The following is a 12,648-nucleotide window of genomic DNA, read 5'->3' as shown; positions in this document are numbered from 1 at the left end:
TTGTGGTGACCAAAACTGGACGTAGTATTCCAAGTGTGGCCTTACCAAGGCATTGTAAAGTGGTATTAACAGTTCACATGATCTTGATTCTATCCCTCTATTAATGCAGCCTAAAATTGTGTTGGCTTTTTTGGCAGCTGCAGCACACTGCTGGCTCATATTTAAGTAATTGTGCACTAGGTCTTCGAGATCCCTCTCACAGTTACTACCATTGAGCAAGGTACATTTTATACTAAACCTGTACATTTGGTTTTTCTTGCCTAAATGTAGAACCTTACTTTTTTCACCGTTGAATTTCTTTTTGTTCGATAGTGCCCAGTGTTCATGTCTGTCAAGATCCTTCTGTATCTTAAGCCTGTCTTCTGGAGTGTTGGCTATTCCTGCCAGCTTGGTGTCGTTCCCCATATATCTCTTTATCAAAATTATTGATGAAGATGTTGAAGAGCACTGGGCCCAGAACAGAGCCCTGGGGCACCCCACTACTCACTTCCCTCCACGTAGATGCATTTCCATTGAGGAGTATATGCTGAGTACGGCCAGTTAGCCAGCTACGAATCCTTTTGGTGGTGATGCTGTCTAACCCACAGATCCCCAACCGTTTGGGCACCAGGGACCGGTTCCATAGAGATAGGTTTTCCGTGGATCAAATGGGATATGGTTTTGTGTGCTGCCTGCATCTTGCAGATGGGGCTTTGCTTGTTTCTGTGGACCAACTGCTGGCATGCCGCGGCCCGGTACTGGTCCACGGACCGGTGGTTGGCAACCCCTGGTCTAACCCACATTTCTCTCTCTTATCAAGTAGTAGGCTGTGATCTACTTTATCAAATACCTTACTGAAGTCCAAATAAATTATATCCACAGCATTCGTCTGGTCCACTAATTTTGCTACTTGGTTAAAGAATGCAATAAGATTTGTCTGGCATGCTCTTTTTGACAAACCCATGTTGGCTTTTGGTAATGACTTTGTTTGCCTCTAGGTGTTTGCTGATTAGTTGTTTGATTATCTTTTCCAGAATTTTCCCAGGTATTGAGTTCAGGCTGATAGGTCTGTAATTTCCTGGGTCCATTTTGTTTCCGTTTTTGAAGATAGGAACTACATCAGCCCTTTTCCAGTCCTCTGGTTGTTCCCCAGTGCTCCAAGATCTTTGAAAGATATAGTTCAGTGGTTCTGAGATCATATCTGACAGTTCCTTCAGAACCTTGGGATGTAATCCATCCCTGTCCTGGTGATATGAATTCGTCTAGGCTGGACAGATGCTTACTTACCATTTTCTTGCCTATCTTAACTTGTGTTTCCAATCTGTTTTTTACGGTACTGTTTTTGATAGGTTGGACTATTTTCTCCCCTTGTGTAAAGACAGATGCAAAAAACAAGTTTAAATAGTTCTGCTATACTGTATCTGTATTGCTTGTCACCTTCTCGCCACTTTCTTTCACTGATGGACCTATCATTTCCCTGACTTTTTTCTTGTGTTTTACATGTTGAAAGCTTTTTTTTATTTTTGACTTTTGTCACAAGCCTTAGTTCATTTTGAGCTTTAGCTTTCCTCACTCCATCTTTGCAGGCTTGGGATATTTACTGAAATTCTGCCTTAGATATGTGCCCCTCTTTCCACCTGTTATACTTGTCCATTTTGTCTTTCAATTTATCAGAGAGCTCCTCATGCAGTCATGCTGGTTTCTTTGGAGAGCTGTTATTTTTCATCTTTGTTGGTATTGTGCTAGACCGGTCTTTTACTATCTCATTTTTCAAAATTTCCCAAGCTTCTTGAGTTGTTTTCCTCTTGAGGATTCTCATCCATGGAATCTTTCCCAAGCTCTCTCTAAGTTTATTGAAATTAGCTCTCTTGAAGTCCAAGACTCTAGTTTGACTGTGTTCTATTGCTTGTGGTTGCATAATGTTAAATTCCAATATTACATGATCACTCCCCTCCAAGGTTCTTGTGGTTTCAACATCTTCTATCATTTAATCCCTGTTAGTGAGAATTAGGTCCAATACGGCTAATCCCCTAGTTCGCTTCTCTACTTTTTTCAGAGATAAAGTTGTCTGCTAGGTTTGTTCTAATAACACTTCTATTTCTAACAATTATCTATTCTCTTAGTCATGTTCAAACATCTCTTTAATAGTATAATATCCCATCTAATGGGTCAGGACCGCTGTTTTCTTCAGTCTTACTCTAGCTTTCTTCCTTTGCCAACTAACTTTCCAAGTCAATGCCTTTGAATGATCAAGTACTTCTTCCTCTATTTTTATGTATATTGTTTGGAATAAGAAAGACAATTTTATTAAGGTATTTTGGAACAACGCTTAGCCCATTTATATTCATTAAACAGCCTCCCTACTTCTCCAATTTCCCACAATTCTCCTAACAGCTTTATCTTCCATTCGATTGGCTCTTCCTTATCCTCAAGGGTGTTCTGAGATCTTGACAGGTAAGATGTCTTTTCCATTTCTGATATTATCGCTACGTCTTCTATTTCTTCATTTGTCTGAGTCTCTTTATTAATAACTTCTTTTAAGTCCTTCATCTTTTGATCCATTTCCTCTAATTTTCCTTCTATTTTCTGGGTTACTAGTTCCTTCTTTATAGTCATTTTCTGAATTTGTTGATTTAGATTAGGAAATTGTTCTTTTATATCTATGTTATTTTTAGTCTCATCATGAGCTACTGATTTTAATGTAGAAATAATTTCTTACTGAGCTTCATCAACATTTTCTTGTGGATATATCAAGCTAGGGAATTTGGAGATAAGTGTTAGAAATGTTTTTTTACCATTTAAGGCTGAGTATGGAACATCCATTTTGTTTTTGTATGTGGTCTCTATAGTCCAATCTATTTAGGGATATAAAAAGTTTCAGCCAATTGTCATTTGATCTCCAAGTTATCCAACCAGCCTATCAGTCCATCCTTAAGCCTCCCCTAAGCAAATATAAAGGGACGCGGTGGCTCAGTGGGTCAGCACTGGCTCTTCGGCTTTGAAACGGAGATGAGCACCGGCCCCTAGAGTCGGAAACGACTAGCACGCATGTGCGGGGGAACCTTTACCTTTACCTAAGCAAATATAAGCAAAATTCAAGTTTTTTATGTCCAATGAAAAATATGTCCTTTCTGTCCAGAGACAAAGGTTTATAATCCATCGTCTCAATCCATAATGCAAGTTTCTTCTACAGATAAATAACTCCATGACACAGCTCTAAAAGTCAGTATTTACATTCATAGTCCTGGCAGGCCACTTTCAAAATAGTTTATCGTCTCTGCCACACAAGATAGGAAGCCCAAGAGGGTTTTTTCCCTCTTTTCCCAGCTGTAGTCTTGAAAACTGAAAGTTTCCAAGGACATCAAAAGTCTTATCTGAGTCTGGGCTTCAAGCCAAGTTTCCTTTAAACATAATAAATTGTGGTGCCGTGGTTCGCCACTAGATGTCATTGATGACATCTTCCAGCTTTTTAAATCCAAACTTATATTACAAAATTTTCAAATCTCTTTAAAAAAAACAACTCAAAAGCACTTTTAGTCCCCAAATTTCAAACCTATATGTATTAATTCCAAATTAATCTTGTAATTTTCTCTGTTTTCCCCAAGCAATTAATTTGCCACTTTTCTTTTCCTGAGGGAATGGGGTGGAAATTCCCCCTTCCCTCTCTCCTCATGGAGGATTCTTTGCTTTGGGTAGTTTTTTTCAGGAAAAAGTCTTAAAGTCATAAAGAGAGGATTGGGCCCCACCCAGTTCCATCCATGTTGCTCGAAAGTTGCTCATTAGTGCTTATTTTCTTCGGTTGTCAGCAGATTCTGATTGGCCACATGAATGTAGTCAATCTTTCCCCCACCGGTTTGGAAGGCTTCCTCAGATCAAATGGAAGGGCCACCACCCTCCCGTGACCAACAAGGGTCCCCTCTTTGTTGCCTCTGTGGGGCAACTTTTGACCCTTTTTAGGGCCCCTAGCAGGGCAAAATTGAACATGGAAGACAGGGCTCTGTCTTCCTGCGTCCATTACACCACAACGTCAAACCGGAAGTCCAAAATCTAAGACGTTTTAATACCAAGTTATATTAGTTTATTTCAAACTGACCTGAAATGCTTTAAAATTAGATGCAGTATTTGATATAAATTCATAACAGCAAATTATATTTGATTTTTTAAAAGTCTGATGTTAAATTTTACTGCATGTTTATGTTGACCACAAATTAATGCTGTAGTGATAAATTGATTCTTATTTATAAAGAGTGTTATTTTTACTCTTGTTTTAACACATACTTTGTGAATATTTATGTACACTGAAATTAAATCATTTTTGTAAACAAAATATTCAGCATTAAAAGGAAAACAAGAAAGGGCCAAACAACATACTGTGGATATTTCTAAGATGTTGCTGATATAATTCGGTGATTGGAATGTGTTATCTACTTCAGACATCCTAGGCTATCGTAGTAACTATTGGCTTTAGTCTTTCTACATTGCTCACACTTTCTGATATGAGTTGGGTGGTTGTAAAAATTATTTCAATAAATAAATGATATAATTTAATGCAGAAAATATACCCTACCTAAAAAAATATTTTCTGTATGATGCAATTCAATTCAAACCATTACAGTATCAGTTTAGAACTTTCCCCCCTCTCCTTTAGTTACTGTATCACTCTTAGATTTAGTGTTCATTTAATTATTTAATTTTGGACAATTTTAAAACAAAACATTAGGCATACATGTGCATGTTTGTAAGCTTTCCAATTTATACTAATACATATATTTATTCCAAGAATGTTTTCTATGTAATTTACATAAAATTCATAAAGCCTATTTTTCAAGTTAACTGACTTGAAATATAACTGACAATGGTTGTGACTAGGTTCCATCTTCATGTTACTATATTATCAGTGATGGTGAACCTTTTAGAGACCGAGTGCCCAACTGCAACCCAAAATCCACAAGCTGGGTGGGTGTGGCCCATTGATGGGTGTGGCCAGTTGGGTGCGCATGGCCCATTGGATGGGTGTGGCTGCGGTGGTAACGGCAGACTGGGTGAGACCAAAAAGTTCAATCAATCAAATCCAACCTTGCGAGATCTTTTTTTTCCCCACGAGAAGTTGAAATTAATTGATTGAACTTTTTTTTTTGCACATGGCAGCAGAGACCTACAGTGAAAAGTTTTTGTAAAACCCAGCTGAAGGCCTAGGACTGGGGTGATGGCGTGCGTGCCCACAGAGAGGGCTCTGTGTGCCACATGTGGCACATGTGCCATAAGTTTGCCACCACGGCTATACATCATGCATGGTTTGTGCCCCTAAAAGTAAAAGTAAATCTAAAACAAAATATAATCATACAGGATATAAAGGAAATGTGCCCCAAACTTGCACCTCTTCATTTAAAATAAAAGAAACAAAGACAATGGAAAAATGAGCTTAATTGCATCTCATTAAGTTCTTTAAAAGGAGATATTTAGAAGAGAGAAATTAGAAAGGGAAAACATTTTTTACAATGTTTTTGTTTTTGTATTCCTATTTTTAAATACAAGGGGTGAGTGATGCCATTCATATATTCTGAAATGTATCCTCTATATATTTTTATAGTATATTTTAGTTATATTGACACAATAACCCTCAGGATGTATCCACAATAATAAGTATGTTGTGTTTGAAAAACAAGTGAAACTATTCACATTCTTAGTTTGGCTATTTCAACCCCAAGAAAACTAAGAGGTACCCTTTATTTTTAAAAATAACTTCCCTTTCCCACTCCAAAGTGCTAGGAGAAAAAACAGAATTCCCATTTATTTTTATAACCTCTGATTTACAAACAAAGGTTGCTCGTTATTTACTACTGGATTTCTCTAAAATGTAGCAAGTACTAACTACAAATATTACAGATGTAATACTGCACGGTCAGAGTTTCCTTGTGCGGTAATTGCAAGCTTTTTATTCAGTTGCTGGCAGCAAAGTTATTACCACAGTATTTTATGTTATTTAAGAAAACATGAAAAGCTTCCAATTTAATTTTATGCCAAGGAATATTTAAGCATCTTTTCTATCCAGTTTCGTATTAGAATGCTTAAAGAATCAAGATACGTGATTAAGTAGTTCTGCAGAGCTTGAACATGGAATATTGCATGATTTCTGAGAATGTGTGTACCTGCGTGTGCACTAAGATGGTGTTGGTAAGTAGTTCTGATAAAGAGACATGTGGCCCGGTGGCCAAGTTACGCGCTAGCATAAAGAAGCCCTGCCCCCTTCTCTTCTATTTCCCATATATATCGGTAGCTTTAGTTATTTAGACTCAAGCCAAGGTTGAGTAAGCACCAGTTGGAAGTTGGACCACAGACCCTAAAAGTTGGAAAATACACAACTATAAGCATACCCATGAAACCTTTATCACTGCAACATGTATCGTTCTGGTTTTAATCAGGCATTTTGCACTCTGAAGTAAACATTTTACTCCAATTCATATTTTCTAGCTTTAGTATTAATTCTTTGTTTGGGATACCCAAGTATTACAAAAATGACAAATCAATATTTTACTGACATGATATTTATTTAAAGTTTTAAAAATGGAATGCCAATTTTTTTGGGGGGATAGATTTTTTTTAACAGCAAAAAAAAGTTTGCTTGATTTTTATTTTTCTTCTCTCCACCACTGGCTTGTTACTACAGTGGTACAAAGAAGACACACTGAATTTATTATCCGGCAACAGAAACAATAACTGGTGCATAGCTAAGGCTGATGACACCCACAATTTTTCACCCTCTTATTCCTTCTCTTTTCCCTAGTTTGGCAAGGCAGCACACAGTAAGGCTGGATAAGGAGAAGAGAACTTGTTCATCTCTGCTTGCGGGGAAGGCTACAATGGAAGTTGTTAGCTTTATTTATTAAATGTATATGCCACCCATCTCCCTCTCAACTGATTCTGGGTGACTTGCAATAATGTAAGTTTTAGTTACCCTTGTGGTTGTTGCCCTTGAATTCTGACTTTTGTTGGGGAAGGAGAGCTTTTGTCTTTGGATAAAATTACTTTTGTAATTTCCTTATACCAAGACAGCCAAACTTAAGATAGAGTTTAGCAGGAACTTAACGTGTTTCCCTCTGTAGACTGATATTTTTATTAGCAATTTTTTGCCCATTCATCTTTTTGCAAATCATTTGGTCATTTTTTTTCTAAAATAGAAGGAACTGCTGACAAATTATTGTATATATTACTGAAGATGAACAGATGTATCAAAATTTGATACTGTGACACTGAAGAACCCTGAAATATTCTTACATAAGTAATTATGGGACAACAGAATAGGTTTCTGTGTTTGCTTCAGAATTTCTTTATATATTTGTGAAAGTTTTGTTGTTGATCAGCAAATATTTTAGGCTGGTTAGGTGTTTACAAGCAATTTCAGGCTGGTAAAACTGCAGCAGTGAAAATTAATACTATGTAATATTGGTGATACATTTTTATCTGTAAGTGAAAATCTTTTATTGTTTATTCTTCTATCTCTATTTTATATTCCTAGTTACCAGTTTTGATTTTTTTATCAATCTAAATTTCATAGTTTTTAATCAATTGTAAATGATAATTAAATTGAAAAGACAGTGAAAAAATCTTATTCACTGGGGTATTTAATCTCATCTATTCACTTGTCTGCTACCCTGCACCAGCTCATTTCACCCAATATAAGCTAGATTTGTAAAGAACACAGATATACACATATGCATGGACACATACACATGTGCATTTGAACAAGATTATTATTGTAAAATTGATAGCTTATCTGTAGAACTTGCTTATAAAACAAAACCTCCTCAAAAATATTTAAAACATGTTTTAAAAATGGAAGCAAGATAAAATACTAAACATATCTCATACAGAACAGCAATTTATTTCATCCAATGAAGGAATAATTTAATGCAGTACAATTAAACTAGAATATATTTATAGAGCTTAATATTTGCTGCAAAGCTTATTTTGTTACTGGAAAAAATTGCAAGTAACAAGAGATTGCTTCTATGATTCTTGCATTTTGAGGCAAAATGAAGCCAAATTTTATTTGGGATTTAGTTTGTTACATATAATAATGGCCAAAAACTTGGCTGTGATACAAGGGAAAAGCTGAAATCATTCCCAGCAATGACGCATGAACTCTACAAAAACTTTTCGCAATTTTATTCTGAGGCAGTCACTTCTAGCTTGACTTAGCAGGGCTTTTTATACAATAATTTTTATATTTGAATAAATATAAACCTGTTATTCTACTTATGGGGATTAGATGTTGGATAATAAATGTTTCTGTGTCCAGAGCAATTGGTAGCATATAGCAACTTTACCTTATCTGATCACAAAAAAGCCATTTTCTTCAGGCTGTACACTAAATAGAAATCAAAACAAATCAAAGCCCAGAAAAATCTGTGCCAAGTTACTTATGAATTATTTCCAAGGAAATAATTGTAATAACTGTAGACGTGTCCTTACACTCACCAGGAGTCAATTTCAACTCAAGGGAGCTTACCTTTTTAAAATTGATCTATGATATGTATTCTAATAATATTCTGTTAATTGAGAAAAATCAGTTATGAGAAAAATCAAGTTGTCCCAAATTATTAAAGCAAAACAGTTTAGCATATGCTCCCTGTTGAAAGCACTTCATTTATCTAAATTTGTACATGGTAACACTGTTAGAAGAATGCATGTTTCAACTGTGGTAACTCTGAAGAAAATTTATTATGTATAAATCTTATCAGGAATACTTATACAACTAACTAAACTTATAGTCAAAATCACAGAAAGAAAATAATGAAATTGTATAGGATATGCATGGATTACAAAATATAGCTTGGACCGCAACGTGAAAACAGCCCATTTCATTTCAAACCAATATGGAGACTATCAGATATAATTTTTAAAAGACGAACATATTCAGCTAACACCCCCCCCATTATTATTTAAATTTGTAAGCAAAGATGTTTGAGTGCATAAAACCTGGCTAATTTCAAAGAGTAGGTATAAGGGTCTTCATGTTAGGCACATTAAATCAGTTTTGTTTTTTAAATTCTAGGGTTCAATAATAAAGCATATTTGCACTTTGTGAAAGGGACTTGACAAAGTACATAAACAGGTGCAGGAATTTTACATAAGTGTAGCTTTTAGAATTTAGGAATAAAGTTAGCAACAAAAGCATTTTTTAGTAAATTTATAATTATTTCAATGTACATGCAGATACCACAGACTGCAACCATGATTTCCAACAAAATAAAATTTAAACTTTTATTATAATTAATTAATTAACTGGATCATAATTAATTTTAATTTTCTGTTCATAAGAAGTTTCCTTTATACTTACAATTGGACTTGCGTTGATGTAGTCTGAATTGTCATGACTATTTTCAGCTTTCAAACATATCCTGCAATGATCATCTTGCCCCCACCCCCCAAAAACATATAGTTATTTATACTGTGTTTATATGAATAGATTAAGATATGCATATTAAAATAGCTATTTCAAAGATTAAACTCAAACAGAAAAATATTTTTTAGCTTGAAGAGAGAAATACCATATACTTGAGCTTCAGCATACTTGCTTTTAAATACAGAATTCTCTGTGGTTATTTTAGATAAAGCCTGAAACAAAGCATTCTGTTAAAACAAAAACAGAAATAAAAACGCCATATTGGAGTATGATACCAACCTATCTGCTTTACAGAGCTGACTTGTTTCCTTCCTTCTCCTATTTGTTAAACTTAGATCCCACTTTTTCTCCAGGACAGAGGTAAGTGAGGATTCCCTTCATTTTATTCCTGCAACAATAACCCTGTGAGAACCGTATGTTGGGCAGAAATAGAATTACTGGCCCAAAATCATCCAGCTAACTAAAAACCAGGTTTCTTCCATCCTAATTCAACACGTTAAAAACTAAACAATTAAGATATTGTAATGAAATGTATAAATGACCTTCAGGAACAAGAGGAAGAGATGCCTGCCTAGGAAACAAGAGGAGAATACAGACAGGAGCCCTCAGTAGTTTAAAACCAAAGAAAGAAACTTAGGAGGGATCCACCCTAATGAATCACTTAAAAATGGAAAGTGGAAGCTTATATTTTCAGACTTACAAGACTTGATAATATAGCCTTATAATAAAGTGGAATTAATTCATGTAGTTGTGTTTCCTGTCTGGTTTACCTGGGAGGACTGATATCAAACTTGCAAGTCTAAAACTACAATCTCGATCCGTTAGTGTGGGTCCTTCCTTACATTTCTTTCTCTGCCTGTTTCCACTGGGGCTTCCTGCCTCTCTTATCTGATTGCTTCCCAGGCACCAACTCTTCCCCTTGTTCACCAAGAGCCACCCACCCATTCCATTACAGATATTTTCTATTCCTGTGGTATCTCAAGCTCTCTGAATAATTGGTTAGAGGAAATAAGAACAGTATGAGGCTGTTAATTTACACGCCAGTACTGCTCACTGGATGGAGCTGTCAAATAGCATGACTATAATGCAAAAGCAAGATAATACATGACAATCAGAAGCATTGAAACAGACCATTTTAGTAAATGTTTCATATAAACATATGCTAAAAAGAGTAAGATCTCTTTTCCCAAGCATCTACAATACATCTCTGACTTTCCTGATGTTGCTAACTAATCACCAAAAAAATAAATAAATCATTTTCTTTAGTTATGCTGTCTGGAGTTGCTATACATCAGAAACATGTAGGAGCCAAAGACTCCCCAATCCTAATGTAACTATTATTCCTTTATAATAAAATGTCTCTTTTCATCAAAATAGTATCAAATTCACTAAAAACCAAGTATTTGCTTCACTAATCAGAGTACGTTTCAATTTCAAAATGGATTAATTTGATTTTTATACCAACCTAGATTGACTGTGAATAATCCTGCCCATAACACCTTTGTGTATTTTTCTCTTAAACTGATACTTCAGTGACTTTTTAAACAATGAAATTTAAAATTTAAAAAATATCTGCCCCACACTATAAGTAATCTGTATTATTGTAAAATACAGTATGTTTCGAAATGTAAGATTTAGCATTCAGTACAGTAGTCTGACATAAAGGTGATAAAGTGTCATTAGCTAATGAAATTGCCATTATCTATTGGAAGGAAAATATGGTGCTTTTAGACATACAAAGCAGTCTAGAAATATGAAGAACTAAATGGCTGTGCTTTCTATAGTAACACAGAACCGAGAATAGAAGCTTTGTAAACTTATCTGTGGATGCCAATAGGTATTTATTTATTCTAAATAGTACAAAATGTTTAAGTGATGCATTTTGTAATTGCAAACTGAATTAGATTTTTTTCTGATAGATGTAAGTATGTCAAAAAGCTAAGGTGAATGATCAACATAACCTCTATTGTATTCAACCAACAGAATGAATGCCTTTACACAAAGCTGTGCAAAAACATTGCTTGCTATAATCAATATAATGAAAAACAAAAATGTACTGTGCAAGTTACACCAGTGTAAAAGATGTGTTGCCCAGGGCAATGCACAATAACATTTTAACAAAATATTAAGTTACTTTACTAGTACATTTCTATACCTGTCCCACAAAGATGACAAAAACATTCAACATTAGATAAAGAGCGAAGCAGTACTGTAAATAAATCACTCAGTTTAAACTATACATACATGCAACTACAACTTGAGAGCGGTTTTTCTGGACATTTTCTTCCTTATGGGCAATGGTAGTTGCATTAGGCTCAGCTTGATATGCACAAAGTGCTTCCCACTCTTTCTCTAGACGATTCTTGTTTTTCAAATGATCTTCCATGTAAGTCTGAAATTAAGAAGTCTAATCAGAAGTAGCAGGCTTAACATATTCAATACTTGCTATTTCAATCAACAAGTGAATGAACTGTAAAGTAGAGAGCCAAACTGGTCTAGTAGTTAAGGTGCTGGCTTGGAAACCAGGAGACTATGAGCTCTAGTCCTGCCTTCTGCATGGAAACCCATTAGGTGACTGGGCTAGTCACTCTCTCTCAGCCAACAATTAAAGTTTGGGTCACAAGCCAATCAGTTCTTATTGTAGCCAGTGGCAGACCTGCACTTGCTGGGAAATTCTAGGAAGACAAAAAAAGTGAGTGAACTTAAGGCACTTTGACTTGAATGCAAAGAAGTACTAGACTGGTTGCGACTGCTATTTACTGATTTGACCAAGATAGAAACATAATAAAGTCATTCCTGTTTTGACTGACCAGATACTTAATAGACTTGAGTTTTCTGAAAAGCAGTATATATGGCAAACACTGTTCTTCAGAGGAGTGTCAAAATGAGCTTGTGATATTGCAGTAGAAGGCATTTTTAAGTTGTGTTTTGTTTCTCCTTGGATTTTACATGGAATATTGAATCATTTTCTTTATAGAGTGAGATCAAAATTCCAGGATGTATGTGGGATTGAATCCATAATGCTTAACCTTAGACACCGTAGTAAAAGGAAGGAAAAGAGAAATAGGCTTGAATTTTTCTTTCTAAACTTTTGTGTGATTTAAAATTAGATGGTTGCATGTGTAGGCATTTAATGTTGTCTGTCAAATCAGCAAAAAATAGTGCAGATAAGATCATGATCAAGCAAAGCAAAAAGAAGGAAAAGGTTCCAGGTATTCAGTTGCAGGAACTATAATTTCTCTGAAAAAGTTCAGAGCAAAAAG

General features: G+C 35.3%; 1 protein-coding gene across 1 annotated transcript in view; it reads right to left on the bottom strand.

Annotated features, from left to right (window-relative positions):
• PTPRN2 (protein tyrosine phosphatase receptor type N2) overlaps positions 1-12,648 on the bottom strand; it is a gene marked incomplete at its 3' end in the record, with an annotated part of 756,267 nt that overhangs the window by 73,531 nt on the left and 670,088 nt on the right. Inside the window, exons 15-16 of the mRNA XM_083376709.1 lie at positions 11,630-11,777; positions 9,320-9,393 (exon numbers count right to left, since the gene is read on the bottom strand). Of these exons, the coding sequence (XP_083232835.1) occupies positions 9,320-9,393; positions 11,630-11,777 (222 nt within the window). The remainder of the gene's footprint in view (positions 1-9,319; positions 9,394-11,629; positions 11,778-12,648) is intronic.

Source organism: Vipera ursinii (genome assembly GCF_947247035.1).
Source record: "Vipera ursinii genome assembly, chromosome: Z".
Lineage (NCBI taxonomy): Eukaryota > Metazoa > Chordata > Lepidosauria > Squamata > Viperidae > Vipera > Vipera ursinii.
The sequence above is the reverse complement of the archived record's forward strand: the minus strand, read 5'-3'. Positions and strand labels throughout refer to the sequence as shown.